Source organism: Gossypium arboreum, chromosome 5, assembly GCF_025698485.1.
Source record: "Gossypium arboreum isolate Shixiya-1 chromosome 5, ASM2569848v2, whole genome shotgun sequence".
Classification (NCBI taxonomy): Eukaryota; Viridiplantae; Streptophyta; class Magnoliopsida; order Malvales; family Malvaceae; genus Gossypium; species Gossypium arboreum.
In genome coordinates this window covers 16,807,592-16,830,839 of record NC_069074.1, presented here as the reverse complement: position 1 = coordinate 16,830,839, position 23,248 = coordinate 16,807,592, and the positions used below count along the sequence as shown (strand labels likewise).

At 31.0% G+C, this 23,248-nt stretch overlaps 2 protein-coding genes across 4 annotated transcripts; both read right to left on the bottom strand.

Moving 5' to 3' along the window:
- Positions 1–2,393: 2,393 nt before the first annotated feature.
- LOC108454844 (transcription factor bHLH110-like) lies at positions 2,394–6,768 on the bottom strand. Of its 3 annotated transcripts, none has more exons than XM_053028934.1 (7): positions 6,255–6,768; positions 4,677–5,370; positions 3,985–4,119; positions 3,834–3,899; positions 3,549–3,614; positions 2,974–3,033; positions 2,394–2,848 (listed from the first exon to the last, which is right to left on the bottom strand). In XM_053028934.1, exons 2-7 carry the CDS (start codon positions 5,304–5,306, stop codon positions 2,693–2,695), a joined length of 1,113 nt encoding a protein of 370 aa, XP_052884894.1. In that variant the 5' UTR covers positions 5,307–5,370; positions 6,255–6,768; the 3' UTR covers positions 2,394–2,692. The 3 variants fall into 3 exon arrangements, with proteins under 3 accessions (XP_052884894.1, XP_017608933.1, XP_052884893.1); XM_017753444.2 differs by having other exon boundaries at positions 5,691–6,767; XM_053028933.1 differs by lacking the exon at positions 6,255–6,768 and having other exon boundaries at positions 4,677–5,621.
- Positions 6,769–14,093: 7,325 nt separating this feature from the next.
- On the bottom strand, positions 14,094–17,778 carry LOC108454493 (cyclin-T1-3-like). Its single transcript, XM_017752970.2, has 7 exons — positions 17,474–17,778; positions 16,707–16,920; positions 16,438–16,519; positions 15,971–16,105; positions 15,712–15,884; positions 15,440–15,591; positions 14,094–15,038 (listed from the first exon to the last, which is right to left on the bottom strand). The coding sequence occupies exons 2-7, from the start codon at positions 16,898–16,900 to the stop codon at positions 14,338–14,340; spliced, it is 1,437 nt and encodes a 478-aa protein (XP_017608459.1). The 5' UTR covers positions 16,901–16,920; positions 17,474–17,778; the 3' UTR covers positions 14,094–14,337.
- Between the last annotated feature and the right edge of the window lie 5,470 nt (positions 17,779–23,248).

Sequence of the window (23,248 nt, the reverse complement as noted above, 5' to 3'; positions counted from 1 at the left end):
AAAAATATTAATTTGAAAATTACTGTTTAATTTTGAATAAAATATGTCTAATTCTATAAATATAAAATACGAGAATATATTAAGCTTACTTTGATTTATATTTTCTATATTATGTATAAAAATATAAAAGATAATCTTTAATCCAATATCAAATCAGATAATTTTTAAAGATGATAATATAAAATAATATTTTAAAACTTATCCTAGAAAATTAAAATTTAAAATAACTATCCACTTCCCTACGAACTTTCACTAAATAAACAAAAAAAAATCAACAATTTAGAACATTCACATTGTATATTTACATTTTTTTTTTCTTTTACAAATAAGAAGAAGGCATGGATTCTTCTTTTGTCGTTAATCTAGTATTCTTGAATTATATAGATTTTTTCTAATTATTAAAATTTCATTTGGTATTTATGTTAAACATTTTTGGTGGTATTGTGGTTGATGGAAGGGTAGAAATGAGATTTGGGATAGAACGACAAAAACGGCTGAACCGAGGCCCGAGCCTCATAGCGACGTTTTTAAGTTGTAACAGATCAACGATGCCGGCGGCCGAAAATTTCAAGATTCTACGTGATCGCCACCTGTATACTAATTCTCTCGAACGATGTGGATAAGGCTATCTAACAAATTCCTGATCTCTTCCTCAAAATATCTAATTCCTTTTGAAGGGAAGTGGATAAGACGGGAGGGTAAAATCGACATCATCTGCCATTTTTCATTAAAAACCGATAATACAAGAGGGAGAGGGAGAATGAATTTTTGAGATTCGAACTGACTTGGTTGACGCATGTATATTTTAATTCATTTTTATTAGAAAAATAAAATAAAATTAATGTAATCTTATTCAAATTTCAAATATAACAACAGTAGTTATAATAAATAATAATCTAGGATATATAAAAAATTTATTTATAAAACTTTTTTATTTATCTTTAATTTTATAATATTTTTCAGGAAGAAAAACAGGTTTAAACATAGATAAAGTTACATTCCCCTAAAGGTAATGCCAATCAAATACTACACAAGTATTAAATTTAGCAATAGTTAAGTAATGAATTTGATGAAATCTGAAACATAGAGCTGTTCTGTCTGTGGTCGGAAAAACATGGGAAGCATGGAGATTGAAATTATATGTATGATGGGTTATTCTATATAAATCCTAATTACTTGATGGAGGATTTTGTTTTAAAATAAAACATTTAGGTGTGTTTGTCTTAAATTGCACCAACGAATATTATATAAATGGAAGCTGTTGCGGTGGAGGGTTCAACATGTATTTTCTTCCAACTTCATCTCCTTTTGCACATCGCACCCATCTGTTTATTTTTAATAAAAAAAATTGTGTAGATAAAGCAAAGACACACGTGTATGAGATTGATCATTGACATTGTTGAATATGCGCGAAAGAAAATGTTACCAGCTGGTTGATTTTGTTCCGTCTACAAAGTTTGCTTTTGTTTCTTTTTTTCCAAAGCTAAAATTGGGATTGGGTTCAGATTTTGATTTTAATACTTAATTTTAGGCCCATTTCGGGCAAACTACAATACACTCTACCCCAGCCCAATTAATAAACACCTATTCTTTGGTTTTGGTGGATGAGAAAATAATTTTTATTTAATTGAAATTTTTTATTTTTTAAAAATAATTAGCAGCCCTTTTTTTAGATTTTTAAATATTATTGGACACTGGGTAGCTTTTAGAATAACTAGAGAGAAGTTAACATATGGTTATTGATAAAACTGTATGAGACATAATAAGTGTTTTTTTTTTAAATCGCTTTCTCAAATAAAATAAAATACATATATAATCTTATTAATATTAACATATAAGTTTTATTTTTAAAAATAGTTATTTTATTTTCTTCAATTAAGTTAATATGATTTTAATCCGTAATACCATCTCAATCTTTTTCTCTTATAAAGAATAGGGTAGAAATTATCAATTGAAAACTTAAACACAAATCCTTTTATCATTCCATTACATTGGTTTTCATACCTATAACGTAAAGTGTAAGAAAATTTATACCATATAGTTTACCTAATAAGTGGCGTACGAAAGAAACATTGGAAAATTTACCTTTTTTTTTTATATCCAATGTTTAAATTACTTATCCTCCTTTTATATTATATATTTACGTACATTCAAATTTATATTCTTGTTATATTCGTAATAATATTGATTAAATTAAGATAAAATCAGCAAAATATTTCCTTTTCAATATTTACTTTCTTTCTTATAAAATAAAACCTTGTTTTTAAATTATTATTTTTAAAGTATTTTAAATGAATTTTAAGTCTTATAGATATTAAAGGAATGTGTGTTAGGCAAACAAACTAATTAAGTATTGAAATTAATTATTGATAAAAACACAATGTGGAGGAAGCTCTTCTAAAGGGTACAAACTATAAATTAAATTTAAAAAAGTACAAGAATTAATGTTGTTAATGGATCAAGCTTGGTCCGTCTTGTAAGATAGTAATTTAAACAAGATGACCAAATTTGTTCCATTGAAACCAATGCTAGCAGCACTTATTATTCCTCCTAACATACGGGATTAAAACCTAATCAGTATTTTTTTTATCATAATATATATATATACTATGTATATATATATATATATATATCCCAAGATTTAATATCTCTTCTCGCTTCCAAACCAGCTAGCGGCAGTTGTTTTCTAACTTCATCCGGTGAAGTTGGGGGGCGGCGGCCAAATGCCGCCCCCACCGCTGTCACTAGTCATGTAAGACATGCACGACAATGGAACTAGACATAGACCTCGGCTTCTGAGATCCGGCCTTGCTTCATCTTCTTCACTTTCGTCCTCCATCGTTGAACCCTAAACATCAGCACAAAATTTTCAAAAGTTACAGTAATTGAAATGATTTGAATACCCATTGTCCCTTAAAATGACGTGACAAAGTTATTGTTTCCGTTGGCCTCCGTAGATATGTTTTTCCTTACCCCTTGTCTGGATTTGGATGTTTTATTGCGAGATAACTTCATATACGGAACGCTCAGTGTCTGTCGAAAACAAATACGGTAATTATTCGGTATATACACACATATTCATACGTAAACTGATCATGTTTACATGGAAAATCCAAACACCAAGATTGATTCTAACGGGATATGACTAAGTCTTTGATTTCTTAAACTCATTCCAAAGAAAGCCAATGTTGAGCTCTCTCTTTCTCTCCAGCTAGCTAGGCTGAGAACTTCTTGGGAAATCAACAATGGCTAATATTGAGTTTTAAATTGAACTCTATATACCCATAGAATAAAACCCTATAAAGAACCCTAGCTAGCAGCTAGTTTTGCCTGATTAATTTAGGGTTAACTTCTAGAGAAGGTAACAAGTTGGGGGTTGCAGTAGCCCCCATAAGTGGCAGTTTCCAATGGGTCTCATATTGAGGTGGAAATAATATTTTAAAGATATGTCAGAGAATAGGAATAGTAAAATGAATATATAACGTAAGAAATCGCAAAAATCAAGGAGAATGTTTGAGAAGTGATATTGATATATATATATATAGTACCTCGACTTGATTTTGAAGGAATTTGATGTATCCAATAGCCTCCATTAGTACGGACGCTGTATCTGTCTGCGGTATCCTCCCCACCACCACCACCGCATGCAATAAAAAAAAAAAGTAACCTCGTCATTTTCCATCAATTACCCACTAATTAATTAAATCTAAGACTGATTATTACTAATAAATTAATTAATCTCTCTCATTAATCTTCTGTTTTCCTTTTTCTTTTCTCTATCGGCATAGCAGCTACTGGTGGTTGTTTATTATTGTGTTTCTTTCCTCTTTTACCTTGCCAAAAGGAGCTACCAGTTGTTGTAGAGCTGCAATTCTGTCTCCCAGTTTCTCTTTCCTAACCTGTTTGATGCAAACCCAAACATGATACAAGGTTGTAAAACGTGGAAATTAAGAATCAGGTCTAGTTTAATGTTCCTTAGGGCACCTTAAAGGGAGGGCATGAAGCGCGTGACTCCAAACGAGATTTCTTGGCTGTAGTTGTTGTCGGTGCTGCTGGCTTTGTTTCTGGTAAAATGCTGGGTCTCTTTGCCTCTGTTATTTCAGTGGGGAAGGGTGATGTCTTTCATGGAGTGCAAAGAGTAAAGATCAGTTGAATGATCATAAAAAAGAAGTTTTAAAAAAGAAAAAATAATAAAGCCATAAAGTTCTGGTAAAGATATATGCATACTACAACGATTAAAGCTGAAGGTGCCCATATATGTTTTCTTTTAGTGGGCATAGTTTTGAACAAGATAATATTCTTACTTATGAAAAAAGGTTTTCAACTTTCTAATCTTTTCTTACCTTAGCATCATTTAAGAAAGTGCTCCACTAATTATTCATATTCTTCTCATTATTGTGTTATTTAATGGAGTATTAGATAGTATTATAGAGATTCCAACTATACTTTTACATAGGATTATAAGATGCTTAGCACTAGTTGATCTTATATTTGATTTTTGAGTTCAATGCATGAAAGGGTGGGGAGGTAACATAACATGCAGTGTCATACATATATACATATATATAAATCAGAGCCATGACAGTGCAGTGTTAGAAAACAATAATGTTTTGTACTTGAGGTATGGTTTGTGGTAGAAATGAATGCTGCTACAAGAAAGAAAAGAGAGCACTTACTTTACTAGGGGTATAAGCTACTGGCCTCTGACTTGACTGTTGCAGATTATGGTGGTGATGAAGACCAAAAGAAGGGCTGATCTCTTTGTATATACCAAGATTATCATGATCTTCCGAAGGGTAGCTAAATCTACTGCTTCTGCTAAACCTTGCTGGATTTAAGAGATCCAAGGCCTCCATATTCATGTCGAAGGAGCTTGGGATATTGGGGGAAGAAGAAGCTTGGTTCAAACTCGAAATATTTATACTAGGATAAATCTGGCTGAAACTCCCTCTACTAGGTAGAAAGCTATTCCTAGGGATGGAACAATTCTGGGTAGTTGAGTAAAATTCCGGTCCTGTAGAAAACATTGGGAAACCAGAAGATATTGTCTTGAGCAATAGTTTCTGGCTGAGGTCACTCAAATCCCTTTGCTCATTATTTTTCAAGTAGTTTGGAGGAGGCAGGTGGTGAGAATCTATGACGCTGGAGGTACTGTCGCTTAGGATATCAGTAAATCTAGTGATAGATTCTGAAAGCTCGTCCTTTATTTTAGGAAGGTGTAGGCCATGGCAAGAATGGGTAGTGAAGCTCCCTTCGTTGTTAGTCCAGTCTTGGATCATGGAACTGTTTTGAGGTGATACTAACATGTCATTTTTCAGCCTGGAATGTAAGATATCCCCATTACAACTCGGATTGAACTCACTGGAGTTCCTGCCCAAAAATAAAAAAAATGGAAGGGAAGCAATTAGTGAGGGAGAGAGCAGTATCTGATGCACTGTACTTGGTGAACCGACAAGTTTTAGGAATCCAAAAACAATGCAATAAAAAGAAAATATTCTCCTGAAAAAACAAACAAATGATAAATAAGTAAAATTTAAAACAACATAATTGTGATTGATGCACATCAAATCAGAAAAAAGAAAAAAGGGCGATAGATTCCGGAGTTAAAGTAAATTCATAATGGCCTGTGAAGTATGAAGAGACAAACATATATGTAGAAAGCTTAACCAGAGAGAGAAGGTTTAACTTACAAAACAGTAGTTGGGGTCCAAGAATGGGTGCTTGAAACTCCATAACAAGGTGAGATAGGTAAAGAAGAAGAAGAAGAAGACCCAAGAAGCTGGTCTTGAAGGTGGTGTTGGTGATGGGCATTTTCAGGCTCCATGATGATAATTAAAAGAGAGCCAAAAGAAGAAAAGGGGCTTGAAAATCCCAAGGTTGAGTAATTAAAATTTTAGTTACTACACAGATAGTTTCCAGGAATCTCTCACGCTAATCAAAGAAAACAGTTTAAGGTGACACCCACATATACACACACCACCTCCTTTGCTTTTATCTAAGCAACTTTTCTCAGTTTTTTTTTTTTTTTTCCTCTTTACTATTTCAAGTTTCCATCTTTAAAAGAAATAAAGAAAGAGAGAGAAAGAGAGGAGCTTCAACAATCCCCCACCCTCTCTCTTGACTTTAATTATTTATTCTTCTTTTCATCCAAACTTTTTTTGCAGCTATCCCTCAATACAAGATTTTGCTTAAAAGAAACTCACTCCCCCTCACTTTTATTTATATACATATAAATAAAGCTTTATTGCACTCACTGCAATTACAGGCAGATGATTAATACTTCCTCAAAGCCATGATTAAGATCCCTGCCTTCAATCCCAAGACTTTCAGCAAAGGTCTGAGGAGAGAAATGATAACACCATGCTCTCTTAGCTGCCTCTCATCTCCACATGTTCAAAGCCCCTTTATATATATATCTATTGCTTCTATTGTTATCTTCTATTTATAAATTCAGCATTAATACAGTGTCCCAAAATATTATAATTTTCGACAAACATTTCCACTGGAATATATCATATATCCTTTTAAATTCTTTCATCGATGACATGCTTGGGACACCTTAACTTAATTTTTTTTTTTTTTTTGTGTGTCTCTTTGTATTGTGATTGGTCATCTCAAAAAGTACTTAACTTGCCCCCTAAAATATTACTACTTCGTACAGTCACATTTAAAAAGAAAAAAAAATCTTTATATATAAGTTTTGTCTGAACTTAATAATATATTTTATTATATCGTTAGAATATAAACTATATACATGATATGTCGGCTGTAATATTTTTTTAAAATTCTTTTGTTTAGAATCTTAGACATGAAATTATGTTTTTGAAGTTTGGCCTACCCGATGCTGGTGGGATTGCACCTTTTTTCACTGCCATTAATGGGTTTTTGTGTGGTTGAATGAGGTCTTGTTCAGATAGAGATGTCGTCCTTTGTGACACAGAGATGATCAGATCAGACTATATTTATAGCTATGATTTTAGTGAAGACTAACAAGACTCACTGGGAATTTCCCAAGTGTGAGGGGCCTCCCCCTCCCCCTTTCCACAATTGAGATATTGATGTAGTAAACTATTATATATCTGTGTAAAAAAAAAAAAGATAGAGAAAATTTTAATATATAATCATCTCATTCATAAATAATATTATTGATACATCAAATATAGAAATGGTAATAGAATGGAACAGAAACAGATCCATATTAGATTCATTATCGCTCCGCATTTTCTGTCCACTTCTATAATTCTGAAAATTTCAACCACCTGTATATTTAAATATAATTGTTTAAAATTAAATATATATTTCACTCCAATTTAATTTTTAATTTTTTAAAATTAAATATATATTTAAATATAATTCTTTAAAAAATTTAAACACAGATTTTCTTTTTAATATTTTAAAGATATTCTATTCTATCTCACAACTACTTTTTGAAAAACATATTTTAATCCATTTGAAACAAAATTAATTGGAAATGAAATAGGTATTAAAAGATAAAGAAGGTGGTAAAATTCTATTATGATAATTTATGTAAAGATTGAAAAAGGAATATCGGCAATCCCCTTCCGTTCCTTTATAATGGCACTGTCCTCTTAAAAGCTGCCGTTTTCATTCATTTCTTCTCTTCCCCCCACTATACTATTCCTTTTTTTCTTTGTGCCTGTATTCTTTGTTATATTTGAATTAAACTACCGGTATTTAAAATTCAATTTTGTTGGCTAGTTTACCAAAAAAAATTGAAATCATAAAATCTAAGCCATGCCCAAAAATTCTTTTATATGTAAATTTAATTTTGTCTACTTTTATATTTAAAATATTAATTTGATTCAATTTTATATTTACATATTGCATAATATAAAAATAAATTGATATTTTTATATTTTTAAAATGTACAAATGAATCATAATCAAAGTTGCATGTGAATATTTATGTGTTAAATAAAAATTTATATTTTAATATTTATGATGATAAACCGGAAGGAGGGAAAAGAATAGGAAAATATGAAGAGGAATGTGATAGGTGTGTCATCTTCATGAAGCAATAATATGTTGCAAAATAAAACTTATTGATTTACCATATATAAATGATGTAAATTGAAATTAAAAATCATCATAAAATAAAATAAAATTAATTAATTTATTTATCATCTGACATGTTTCTTTGGAATGAATTAATTGATGGAGTTTGAACTCAACAAATAATTGATATAATGCTAAATGATTTGTGTTGTTGGATAAGCCAATAATCTGTGTCAAGATTATTGTGAGGTGTGGTTCAAAAATTTAGAGCTCAATCCCCTTTCTTTTACCTTCTCCCTCCCACAATATACAAACATACAATTACTTATAATAATCATTAATTCAAATTCAATAATCAAATTTATTATCATTATCTCCCTACAATTATATATAAAGATTTTAATTGAATTTATGTCACTAATTAATTGAAAATAAATTTCATTGACTATTTTTAACAAACAACACATATTCTTATACTGGGATTTATGTCTTTTAATAATTTATACAAATTCTTTAAAATAATAGACTTGGGACACACAATGCGCCCCAAATATAAGAGGCATGGCTAGCCCAAGCTCAAATACTTAAGCTCTACATAAGTCATCTCAAGAGATCTTTATTCAAAATAGGTAACTTAATTCTAGAGTCTTTGGCAACATTACTGTGGGAATGAACTTAACCTTTCGGCGTAACCATTCCCCTACTTCCAAGGCCGATGATCTACTTGCCACCATGACCCATACATGGCAATCATACCTGCCCCCATGGGAGTAAGGGACTCACCCCTCGGTGTGGGGGGTCATTGAGGGGCAGCAGACCACTACCCCTAAAGAGCTTAATTACGATCTTTTATAAAACTGCTACTAATAGATATTAAATTGTCTGAAACAAGACACTTTTTTTATCACCCTCCTTCGTGCCCCTTAGTGGCTTAGGCAAGGTCTTGTGGTGATCGAGTCTCCCATACAACTAAAGCATCAAAGTGTCGATGATATCCGATGCTCCCGCACCACCAAAGACTTATATTGTCAATGATATTCAAATTCCCGCACAGTCAAAACTGTTATCATACTTAATTACTTTTTAAATCTAAGTTAAAAGGATTTATATAATTATGAACATGTTTAATGACAAAATTAATATGAATTTCTTTTTTATATTTATTAATTTTTAATATAGTAAGAAAACAAAATCATTCTGTTAGTGCTTTTGTTTACTTTCTATATATATATATACACGATTTTAGTTAATAAATATTTTTAAAATGATAATATAAAAATATCAATGATTACATTTAATATATTAATTAAATTTATTAAAAAATACTTAAAAGGACTCATTACTTAATAAAGCTCATATGTATAAAGAATTAAATAAGATTAAATTGACATTCCCTTAGAGAGAGCGATATTTGAAGAGTCCCCACAATATTTCACATCACTCCAAAAGTTGATGGGAGTGAGAGAGAAAGACTCTGAGTCCCTCTCTGTGAGACTCAGACACACACTATGGGCATCATGCATTGCCCAATGCCTTTGCCATTGCTGATGCCTTACTTTTTTTTTTCTTTCCTCGCCTTGCTGAGTTGCAGGGGCGTAGCTAGGGAGGCTGGCATAGGCCCCGGCCCCCCCTAAAATGGAAAATTTCATTTTAAACCGTTGAAATTTTTAAAAAATTTTAAATTAGTAAAGGTAAAATTATACTTTGGCCCTCCTAAAATTATAAAAATTCAATTTAATCCTTTACAAATTATAAAAATATAAACTATAAAAAATTAAAATTTCATCCGGCCCCCCTAAAAAAATTTTCCAACTTTGCCCCTGATGATTTGTTGTTTATAAATCTTTGTTTCTCTGTCTATACTTTTTGTTCAAATCCCTCTCTCCCCTCCTTTATTTTTTAATCCTTTTTCCCCATCATCTTCTCCTTCAAAGCTTTTCATCTTTATTGAAAGAGAGAAAAAAGAAGAAGAAAAAAAAGATGGTATTTTTCTTTCCCTTTCCTTTGCTTGTGAGTTGTAAACTTTTCCATATTTCCCAATTTCATTATCTTCCAAGTTTCATTTCACAAAAGCTGCTTCTGCATCAGATTTCACTTCCAATATCCTATGCATCTATTTCAAAATATAATTTCTTAATTACCCTCAATAAATTATGAACTACTTTGAGTTATGTATACATATTTTAGCTTATGGCTAGTTTTATATATATATATATATATATATATATATAAAAGTCTTTCAATAATTTTAATTTTAATCATTGAAAGAATAAATGTATCTTTTCCTCTTGTAAAAATATATTAGCCCCTCAATATTTTCAAATTAAATTTTCGCTTTAGCCACCGCGGTGTTTTGGTTGTTGGGTGTTGGCTGCGGTCTCTTTAACGTTTTCTTTTTCATAGTTGTATTTTGTTTTTAATTTCAATCCACATTATCTCGATTTTGTTCACAATTTTGCGGTTATCCATATTTTTTATAATTATTGTTTTATCTAGTCTATCTTTTTTGAAAGTGGATATGATTTTATTTTTAATTTTTAATTGGGCATTATCATAATGATAGATTTGAGATGATGATGATGAGAATAGGTCATTTGAGACTTGACCATTTGTGCGTCACTAACGAAATGAGTCTCTTGGAGCTTTTGACAGTTTTTTTTTTTTAAATTGATTAGTGTTTGTCATCAGATTGATTTGATGATGGCAAGGTTAGGATGCAAATTTCAACTATTTGATTAAGTTGATGCATCTTTAGTTTGTTTCTAAATTATTCTAGCGTTATGGTTACTGTCAATTTGCCCTTCCCTTTGTTTTTAAGATTATTATGTAAAAATGACATTTATGCATTAGTTTATAATGATTAATTTCTTGTTTGTACGTCATGTTTTTATATTATTATTGTTCACTATCCTTTCTTAAAAAAAAATGATTGAGAGAATAAAAAGAGGAAATATTATATATAGAAATCTTTCCCATAAACGGAGAACAAAACGCAACTCCAAAAGAACAAACAAAGATGAAAGAAAAGCGATAAACTATTCAACTACCCCTCCTCTAAACCCTTTTAACAAAGTGATTCAAAAGGGTTCCAACTTACAATAATTAAGTGAAGAGATTCATGGGGATTTTTATTTTCTTTCTTTTTGTGTGTAAGTGATGATTCGTGCATGTTAGAGTTACCTTCACGATACTAAATGATAGAAGCATGAATGGAGTGGTGTCGGTAGCTAATGGTTAGCAATTTGGATACAAATTTTTGAAATTGAAAAACAATAATACTATTTATGTGATTTAACATAAAAGATCAGATATGGTATATGACTTCAGCTACCCCTCTCCCACTTTTCAATCTCTTCAAACCTGGTTTAGACTAAGCAAAAAATAGTGGTCAATATTTAAAAAAGCAGATGGCTTTGATACCCACATATTGGTGATCTTTTGTGGGTGCATTATTTGTAATTAAATTTATGATTCAAATACTTTTTTATTATAATTTCTTTACATATAAAACAACTTAATTGGGCCCTTTTGGCTATGATTAATCGCTTTTTAGGGGTCCATTAGGGAGGGAAAAAAGCAAGAGCCCTATGTTGGCTTTTATGGGCGTAGGCAGTCAACCGGCCGAGGGTCAAACATCCACTTCCTACAAATATATATATATAATGTAAAATTATCCAAACTTTTAGATAACATTGGCTAAATTGATGGAAATATTAATTCTAATGCCATGATTGTGAATATAAACATTTTTAAATGCTACAACATGCCATTTTTTTTCTTCTTTTTTAATCCGTGGAGCAATTTGGAAATTATTAGATTATTCAGTCTCCAAAGTCTATATTTAAAAAGAAAAAAAAATTAAAAAGGTCAAATTAGAAAATACTGCCAAGATTATCAATTTATTGTCTTAATTTTATGTAATACTATTATCTTGTCCCAACTTATGTGAACTAATTCCAATGAAGATTGTATCCAATAAATGTTTGGTGTTTCTTGACATATAGCTAACATCATTCTAAATGATTCTTTATTAGTATAGAAGTATTTGTTTTACTTGATATATAATCTACCATCATACCAAATGATTTTTATTTTGTTATGATGATGGATGGATGATAGTTTGATTATCTGAATTATTTTTAATGATTTATGTTTATGATGATGATGTTGATGTATGATAATTTGATAACTCAATAATTGTATGATATAAATCAAATCCAGAATGTATATCTGTAATATAAAATTTAATTTCCAAAAATAAAAACTAAAATACCTTGCATATTATATGGTAGTACATTAATAATTCTGAACAATTATTACATGTTTTATGCAACCTTATTTTTTCCTTCCCTTTTCCCATTTCAATTGTTTAATATCATTTGTTGCTTATGCTTTTTCGCTGTGTATATTTATACATATTGCAACTTGTATTTTTTAGTCAAAAAATAATAATCAGAAAGCCCTTAAAAGGGGGTTTAAAGTTTTTGTAAGATTTAAAGGTATGTCATAAGAAGAAGACAAAGCCATTGTCATAGCAGAATATATGCTTTCTATCACACCCCCCCACCCACTTAGCCCCATATATATGTTTATATGTATATATATTTCCTTATTCTGTGTTGATCCCTTTATTTCCCTATGGTTATTTAGAATGATTTTTTTTATGTAGCTTTGGTATCTTCTAACAATAATGGTGGAGATTATCCACTTCTTTGTTAAAATATTGATGCCAGTCAGCCCAATGATTCAAACACTTTAGCTTTGTGCATATTTTCAGTTTCCATCTAAGAACAGACCACTTTAATCAAAGTTTTATCCTTTGATCTTTCCAATATTAAATCTTGATGGATCATGTTCTCTATTTTTTTCTTTAAGGGAAAAAGGCGGTATGCCTAAAATAATCTAGAAAAAGAAAATAAAAAAGAAAAGAGCTTTGTTTCAAGGATCACAAATACATGGAACATATAAGACAGTTTTGACCAGATTCTTTTTCTTTCAACAGATTTTTCTTTTCAGGGTAAAATTAAAAGGCCAGATAATGGGAGAAGTAGATGAACTGGTTGAAAGAAAGAAAGCAAAAAAATAACCCACATGGCTGATTTGGTGGGTTAAGAGCTTTATGTGCTTGCTTTTCACGGCAATGGAGGGTTCCACTACCTTCATCTTCATCCCCACACTTGGAAAGTTAAGTGCTTAAATGTTTCTCTGCTTCTTCCTTCTGACCAGATCAAATTTGAACCAAGTTTTCAAGCTTATACAATTATAAAAATCATCTATATGTTATGCAACATATAGTTATACTGATCCGATTCATCATTTTTCTTAAAGCATTCGCGTGTAAAATTACTAAAATATGAAATCTAATTATACTCATGTCGAATACATTCGACATATTCGAAACTCAAGTCTAGTTGAGCAGACAAAAGATAAATGACGCAAGAAAAAGACCAGTAACAAAAGAAAAAGACCATGAGAGAGAGAAAGTTGTAGAAAAACAATCTTTTCTGGTCAATATATGTGAAAAAGCAAGGTTTATCCTTCTTTACAAATGACTTGTATTAAACGTAAATCAGTTCTTTCTTCTTCTTCTTTTTCATTTTTGTTCGTCTTTTAACGAAACGATCATCTTGAAATAAAAAGCAATCCAATCAACCTAAATCATTACATTTTCTGAGGGTATATGTATATTTACATGTGTATGCATGTACGTCCACAAAAATAATGGGATCTTTTCAGATGAAGTTGAAATTATGCCAAAAAGCGAAAGGCATAAATTTAGTTCTTTCTTGCTCCTTGGTACCGTCACGTACGTAATCAATGAAGGGTAGTTGAGATTATTAGCCAAAGAATGACTTCATGTTTTGGTACACTGATTTTGGTGTTCAAGGGGAAAAAAAAAGAAGCAACAGGAAAGAAGCAATACATACATCAGGGCTTTACCTAGGTCAGCCTTTTTGCACTATTAATTTCTTCGTATATTTCATCAATTAGTTGCTAAAAGTGAATAACAATGAATCTGTTCTAATAAATGGTAGGTCAACTATATATTTACAATTCAACAGAAAAGAATGGATGTGATTCTTGCATCAATGATCTAAAATACAAATACAATTTCTCTTGAAAAAAAAAATGTTACAATTATTCTACAATTGTATACAGTCTACAACAAGGCAATAATTATAGTTGTTCTAAGAGAGAAATAGAATTCAGTCTTTCTTGAAATGCCATAAATGAAACCATGGAAGGGTCGCTTTGATGCAAAGTAGAAAGAAGATATGTGGATAGAGGGTATCAACGAACTACTTCTCCCAACTTCAAAACCTCAGTGCACCCTCCCTCGCTTCCGGGAAGCGGCAGATTCCAGTTCTATTCCCATCTCCAGTTCTCTCTCTATCCAGGCTTCACTGTCTACCTCGTCATCTCTAACTTTCGTTCGCTTCAAATTTGCAGCCCTATCACATCTCCTCCTCTTAAAGATCTCTCGAATCCGGTCGGCGTCGCTCTTACTAAAAGTATTACAAACTGATACAATCTTAATACTTGGGTTTAGATGATGAGATTCCTCTGTTCTTAGCTCATCACAATCACCTTCAGCATTGTCGACAACAGTACTTGCACCACTATCACTGGTTTGACTTGGTAAACTTTCTTTTGCACTTGCTTGCTTGTTGTCACAGGCAACGGATGAAACAATCTTAAAACTTTGGTTCTGGTCAGATTCCTCTGTTCTTGGCTGACCCGTACCACTGCCATCCTCAACAACACCACTTGCGCCATCATCACTTTTTTGATGTGGGAAAACTTCTTTCACACAATCTTGGCTGGCACAGTTGTCCATTGATTTGCTAACTTTACTACTCTCAGCTCCAGCACCAGACTGAGTACCAGCTGATGCACTCGAAGTGCATGATTGCGTCATTGTGTTCCCAGCTAAAGAAGCAGATTGACTAGCCCTCTCATGTCTTGACGATAAAGCTCGTCTTTTGTCTTGCTCAAACAACCTGACCATCTGCTGAGTGACCTCTGAAAATTTTGGGGATAGAGCTTATTTTTAGCCGCAATAATTATGCACACATCAAGGCAATGAAAGATAACCGTCCCATATATATATATTTCGGTAAAAAGAAAAAGAGGGTTATGAACAACCATGCATTTAATGTTCGAGAAACGTTCCAATAAGCTTCCATAATTTATATTTATTATATAAGAGGAAAAAAACAGGGTAAGGTTAATGAGGGTGATTTAAAAAAGAAAGTTCTGCCATGAACAATGTGTACCACTTTTAAATATTGTAGAGAGTATATAAGAACCACAGCCAGGCTTTTAATTATCAACTATAGTTCCTGTTCATTAAAAATATAATGACCATGAGTAAGAATTAAAGCTGATACATGTAAAGATAGAAATATATCTGTAGTACAAACCTTGTAACTGTTTAGGTGAAATATCGAATTCCAACCACCATACTTTTCCCTTCTCCATTGGAAGCTTAACTTTTTGAAATTTAGCAGCAAGACACATGGAACCAGCTGCAATGTAATGGGGTTTGTATTGCAAGCACATGGTTGTACGAAGCCTGCTAATTCAATTCATGTTAGGTTAATATCATAAAGACACAAGGAAATGACCCAAAATAATTCAACATAGTATAAAGATAAGTAGTTTGCTTAAAATGAACTCGTTGGCAAGTTCTCACCAATCATTCACGAAATTCCATGCCACTTTTAAGAGGTTCGGAAAAATTTCCAATCTCTTCACAGCTGCAACAAGGGGCTTGTAAGGGAGTTCGACATCAAGATCGAAAGCAATCGTTGCCAACAAAAGCCTCTCCCCAGTCAAGATCAATTCCTTCTGCTTATCATAAACTTCCTGCATGCCAAATGTGGTAAAAACATTAGGCAAGCAAGATATTGAGAAGGCACATAGTTCAGCTGAGGTGAGGGAATCGACATTACTCTTTGTCTGATTCTTCCTGGAGCAGAAGGATCCCGTTTATAGATAATTTCATAGCCCACAACAATAACATCCCGCAGCAAGCGTGGTGTTTCCTCTATTTTGCATGCAAGAAATGTGCTTACAGTTGCAATGGTCTGCAGAATTCACCAATATGTTCAGAAAAGAGAAAACCAAGCCAGCTAGGTTTGAACAATTTAATATACACTTTCTCTTTGAACGAAAACTACTAAATATCCAAAAATAAGAAATAGCATGTGATGATATTATGTGTATAATCCTTCATTTCTCATATGAATTAAGTGATTTCTGCTTCCAAAGAATGCAGCTAACTGGTCTCGTGAAAAAGTACAAAATCATTGCATATTTTCCCTATTAGCACTCATGTCCATTAATACATGGTTCCATATTTAGAATGAGAAAGCTGCAAGTACGCATTAAAGCAGTGGAATACATTTAAAGCATCTACCTGCCAATCATTCTTTGCATGGGATTGGCGCATGTAAAATCGGTGACACAGCATCATTGCACATGCTATTGCTACTTGAGGCCTGCAAGTAAATTTTTCATCACCACTTAAAAAAATGTTACACTTAACGAAAGCTATTGCTTCAAAAGCAATATGCAAAACAACTTGAGAACTACAAAACTAAGGACCTACTTGGTGATATATTGAAAAGCAATTAGCATCTCATCAAGTTAGTAAAGAACTTCAAAATAGGCAGCCCCTGCACTTACACTTTAAGTTTCATTCCAAGCTCTTGAAGAAAAGAACAATACGACTTCCGCAACTGCTCCTCTCTTCCAAGGTCGATTCCGTCCTTCCTAGATGGAGAATGGTTCTCAATTTCTTCTTGGCTGAAGTACCACTTGCGCATAGATGAATGCGACTGCTCTGGTAAACACATGCTAGCTGCACATGTTGAATCCATGTGCAGCAGTTTTGCCGTAACTACAATAAAAGTTAAACAAGCAGGTCAATACAAACAATGATCTTATCATAAATTTTACCTCTCTGTTAAACCAAGAGAACCCAAGTAAAATTAAAACAGCATACCATGATAGCAAATAATACATCAATAGAGTTACCATAATTAAAAAACAAAAATTTTCTCTGATACTTAAAAGGGTTCTTTTGACTAAAAGAGAAGGTTTTAGTTCTAAAGAGAAATCAAACAATCCCTTCAAGGAAATTAAAGTCTCAACCTGAATTATCCTAGCATTTAATGAATTGTAGCTCAATTTTTTTTTTTTGGGGGGGGGGGGGGGAAGAATAATGAACAAATCTAATTCAAATTCTCGGCCGGAGAAGGAACTTTCTAAATTGGGTTAAAACAACAACAATTTAAACGTTTGTTACCTAATTCAAGACAAACATAATTAAAAATTGACGCAAAACACAAAAAAATATATATATATATCAATAAGCAACAAAAGCAATCTGGGAGAAACGAAAAATAGAAAAAGAAACAGAGAAAGGGGGCAAACCCCAAAAGAGAAATCACCTGAGGAAGATTGAAAAGAAAATAAATAAAGAATTTTGGTACGGTTTCTGTTAACAGTAAAACCCTAATTTTCCGTTGCCTTTGAAACTTGAAACTCTGCTGTTTCTTGGGTTTCCAGGCAAAATAATTTGAGCAGAGTTGACTCTGGTTTTTAAGTCTTTTTCCTTTAATTTCTTTAATACTAAAAGCGTAGCTTGGCAGCTAAGCATGCGCGTGAAGTGTGTTCTGCAAGCGCGTGCATTTCGAACCTAAGTTGGAATCTAATCTAAGATACTGATTCTAAATTCTACTCGCCTAAGTCTATGGCGTGCATCCCATCAAACATCAAATTCTTCAATATATCTTATTAATAAAATTAATTTTTTTAATAAATTATTAAGTTAACAATTAATAACCAGGGAGTCGGTGGTTGGGTGATCCATATTTTTTAGTTGATTTTTCTCTACTCTTAAAATATTATGACAAGAAGAAACTAATTACGAAAAGTAAAAAAAAAAAAAAAAAAAGAGCTACCATTCAGGATGAAGGAGTAGATCATAGGAGAATTGGAGTGTGTATCCAGTCCGGTAGAAAGATTATTTAGTTACCCAAATTAATCGAAAAAATATTATAATTAATAAATATGAAGAAGGGAAAAATTAAAATTCTCCAAACTCACTTGATTTGACTCGTAATAAAAAGTGGCCCAAATTGAATAACAAAAGAAAAGAATATGATCTAAAACTCTTATTCATCATTCTATTGAGATTGAAGATCAATGAATTTTGATGATTTTTTTTAGATTTTGTTAAAAATAATTGCATTAAAATAAATTCGTGAATTAAATTACTTATTTTCAAGGAGAGCTTTGAGGTTACAAACTGATTTTTTTTTTTTTCCAATTTGGATTGAACTATGAATTGATGACGTTTTTTTATAAAGTCAAATAAGTGAATCCTCCAAAAAAATATCGAATCAAGACTTATTTGATAGCATTCTTCCAAAGCGTGTAATGGCACCATTCCCTGCTGTCTTTGTCTAAGAAATATTTAACCAAATACACGTCAGGATCCAAGGGAGGGGGAGAGGAAACCTGAAAAATAAGAGATGAGATTCATCAATGCTCACAAATGGAGAACGGTTCCATTTTTAACATTCCATCAAGAACCAATTTTAACAAGGAAACCTCACCTCCTCTTTGAGAATATTTAAAGTTAAGCATCATAAGTAAGATCACTCGAAAAATAAGAAAGTTTAAATAAAAATATAAGTTTGAAAAATAAACTTAAAAAAAAAAGCTTGTTTAGAAAATGGGTTGAGCTTTGGATAAGACTTTTTTTGCTCGGGCCTGTCCGACCAGAATATGTAAAAAAAACTACTTTTTTTTACTGTTTTATTATTATTTTCTTGTTGATTTTTTTACTATTTTGCTTTCATTTCACTATTATATTGCTACCATTTTGTCATTATTGTATAACTTTTATTTTATTATTAATTTTGTTACTATTTTTAGATTCATTTGCTTATTAACTTGCATCTATTTTACTGTTATTTAAGTATATTTTTAAAAAATTATTTTCAATTTATTTTTATATTTTTAGTATCTTTTTGTATTATATTTAAAAATTAGTATTAAAAATTAATATGATCGTATTTGGGACCGAATTTTATCATTTTATCATTTTATCATTTTAAGCCTATTTTTTGGGTAAAGCCCAAATCTAGTAAATGGGCCTAAAATTTTGACTGAATCCAACTCAACCTATTCAAATACTGTGAAAGAGTTCGAGATAACAAAGCATTAAAATAAGAGTGAAAATAAATTCCTTTCATTTATTTTGTTCAAGCGGCCTCCAAGCTTGTTTAGTAAGAGGTGTTGCTTTAAAATTCATGCCTTCATTATAAAATAAAGAGAGATGGAGAGAATGAAGAATAAAGAAAATATAAAAATAATAGAGAATGTAATTTATTGATCAAAATGAGTGATTACAATATTTCATCGAATCTTTATTTATATGTATAAGAAGTATAGAAAAGTAGATATCTAATTCTAATAACTATTAAATTTAAAGTACACCAAAACTTTATATTGATCATAATGGACATCCACTTAATAAGATATTTATAACACTCCCCTTTAGATGTCCATTGGTAGATAATGTGCCTCATTAAAACCTTATTAGGAAAAACTATGTGGGATAAAAACTTAATGAAGGAAAAAGAGTACACAATCTATAATACGCATAATATGTTGCCTCATTAAAAACTTTATCAAGAAAACCCAATGGGACAAAACCTCGATTAAGGAAAAAAAAGTACAATGTGTATTTACCCTTATTAAACTTCTGGTTCAAATTACTTTTCCCCTAACTCATTACAAGTTATTATTTCTCTCCCCCTAATGTCGGGAAAACTATCAAATCAAAATTGTAATTACAAATCATATCATAATTAAATCTCGAATACATTCAAAACATTCAATAATATAAAGAAACTTGTAATTAATATGTATTTCCAACTTTCTGTAAAGATTCATTCATATCTGTGCGTTGTGGTGGAGCAATTGAAAATACGCACATACAAAAATTCAAAAATGATAAATATTTAACTCTTGATTAAAAACCAATTGTAATGGGGAGTTTTATAACTTATTGGCTTGATGCATACAACAAGTAAATCAACATAATCTCATGTTGAAATAGGAAGTTTAGTTCTCATAAGTAATGGTTTAGACATTAATCAAAGGTGTTCAATCAATAATTTCTCTAAACCATTATGCGTAAACTTTTACAAAAGTTTTTCAAACTCAATCAATAAAAGATTAAGATAAAAACTCATCAGTATTAGCAAGATGAATTGTCTTAATTGCATGATCTGAAATTAATTATTTAAACAATCAATCTTGCAAACAATAAATTCAAATTAATAACACATGTGGTTATTTTGTAGATGCATCTACCAAAATCATATAATATCAAAACCATTCACATGGTGGATGAATGGGTCAATTTTCATTGAGAACAAGCAACACATAAGAATTCTTTTAAATTAAATAATCTTCTAGTTCTTTAACGAATGTCCATATGAATTCTTAATTAATTTTCGCATCATATATGATTTAGGATGGTCTAACTGGTCATGCCAAGTAGTAAATACATTTGTGTCAGTAAACTTCTAGTGTACTTTAACATGTGTTTCAATTATACTAAATTGTAACAAATTAATAATTTTACTATCAGTCATTTTACTTTGTATCCACATATAAGTGTTATTGTGACATTTACTACTGAAAATGTCTAAATCAATGTGAATATTATAATGTTACTAAGTCAACAAGATAAATATAATTTCCAAATAATTATATACAATATTCGTTTCAGGGAATATGCCAAAATCTTCAAATATCTTAAAAAAAGTTTTTGCAACTTCAGGTGCATCTAACCATAACGAGCTTTAGATAGAATTATCATATTTTATTGCTCATAAATAGATCTTTCACAGTTAAATATTTTACTTCCAACCCTTCAATAGAGATGGTGACAAAAAAAGATCACAAAGATAATCATAATCAATTCAATTTAGTAACAAGAGTAATCAAAACTCAATCCTCCCTTTTTCATCCTTTCAAAATAGATATTTATAGCAATAGTGATTAATATGAAATACAATATTTTTCTTATTCAAAATCTCAATATAAGATTCATTATAAATATCTTTTGAAACCAATGGATTAACCATCACAAGATATTGACTAATTTTGTACTATCAAATGTTAAAATAATATTTGTTTATTTTAGTACTAACTAAGATAAATATTTTCTATCTATAATAATAGACATTCTCATATCCTTCCTCAAAGAATATTAATGAAACAAAATATTTGAGCATATGCCACATGTAGCTAATAATATTTCATATCACATTGATAACATAAGTTATCTTTATTCTTTGAAGAGTTATCTTGAAAACTCCCATTGTTCACTTATTTATTACTATATTCCTACTTTTAGTGGTCAATAATTATATCTTTTATTTTCTTTTTGTTTACATTCACTTCGAGGAATGTAATAAATCTAGTAGGATAAACTTCTAAACGCCTCCATTAATTATTTATTTCATAATCACTATCGCAAAACATGCGTGGACTTCAAATCAAAATCTATTTAATAATATTGTCATAATTAGTCTTCAATTATAATAAACATAATATAATAAATAAAATATAGCAAAATATACCTGAAGATCTTTAACATCACCATCATCACCTTAACTATTATCACAAGCATCCATTTTGAGATTGAATTTTTCAACATCTTAAAAATGAAATTGTGTCAAACTCTAAGTTTTCCTTCATTGTCTAGAGCCCTAAACTAAATTTGCAAATTGGAGAAACTTACAATCTTATTCCACACACGCATTCTTATTGGCATTCGATTCGTTTTAAGAAAAAACTTGAATTAGAAATGGGGAAAAAAATGAGAATCCAGTTCCAAATTATATGCTATGTTCATCGGGAGGTTTTCTATAAATAGGGACACTTCTACAAGTTTGTTGGAGTTTTTCTTTTATGCAGGTATTATACATTGTTATAAATGATACGTGTAAATGAAAATACATTTAACTTTCTGGTTCACATAGCTTGAGTTGGTGCGTAAATTTTAAGATTTCAAATAATTTTGATTCCCATGTTGTTCTACTTAGTGCTATATACCGTGTGTCAGCAACCAACAAGGTGCTCAGAGCATCCAAATCGAAAGCACCAGCTTAAAAGCAGAAGAGACGCAAACCCACCCCAGCATGCCCAAACAGAACTTCCATCTATCTACTATCTCATTGCTAATAGTTTCAACAATGAAGCCAACAGGTTAAACGAAAATCTGATGCAAGATATATTATATTAAAACCCAATTAACGTATTCCATTAGAGAATGTAACCTAAAACAGCAGCAAGAAATACCTATTTGCATGGGTTGACACTCTCATCTCATCTGCTTTAAAAGGCTTTGGGAGAACTCAGCACATATTCAGAATCACTGATTTGTATCTGCAGATGCAGGATGCGCATCAACTATCCACAACTTTTACCTTGCCAAAACAAATATCTCCGATCTCTCTCTCTTTGCGATTTTCGAGGAAATTGTAAAATTAAAATGGAATTTGGCGATTTTCTTTTTAACTCTTTCTTATCCGTTTGTTGTTGTTTGAAAGATAGAGGATAAAACATTAAACAACAACTATGTAATCACCTAAAAGGCGGAGATTGATGAAATATTTTGAAGGTGGCGTGTCTGATTTGTGATTACTTCAATAATACATTTTAAACAGTGTTATTAATTGTTATTTAATGAAACAAAAACCATAATCATTTTGAAACAATGATTTTTTTTTCTTCTTTCAGATTTGACAAATCAAGAATTAAAAAAAAATAAACTCCAAATTTATGCTAAATATTCTGTTGTATTCCTAAGTATTTGGATTTGACCTAAGACTTAACTTTCAGTCCGATTCATCAATAACTATTGAAAATGCTTATTATTAGTCAAATTAAGTTTATATTATTTGAATTTTTTTAGAAAAACCTTTTCTCGTGTTTAATTTTATATAAATGTAAAATACATATTTTTTTAAAATATATAAAAAAAATTGCATACTCGTAGACTTTAACTTTCGAAGGACTCATCCGTTATTTCCGCGCCATGGTCGTCCCGAATAGGCGAATATTCTTGGTTTATCCACAGAAAGCGTCTAGTCAAAATATTTAGAAAAATAATTAAACGTCGTTTGACGTCCGCTTCA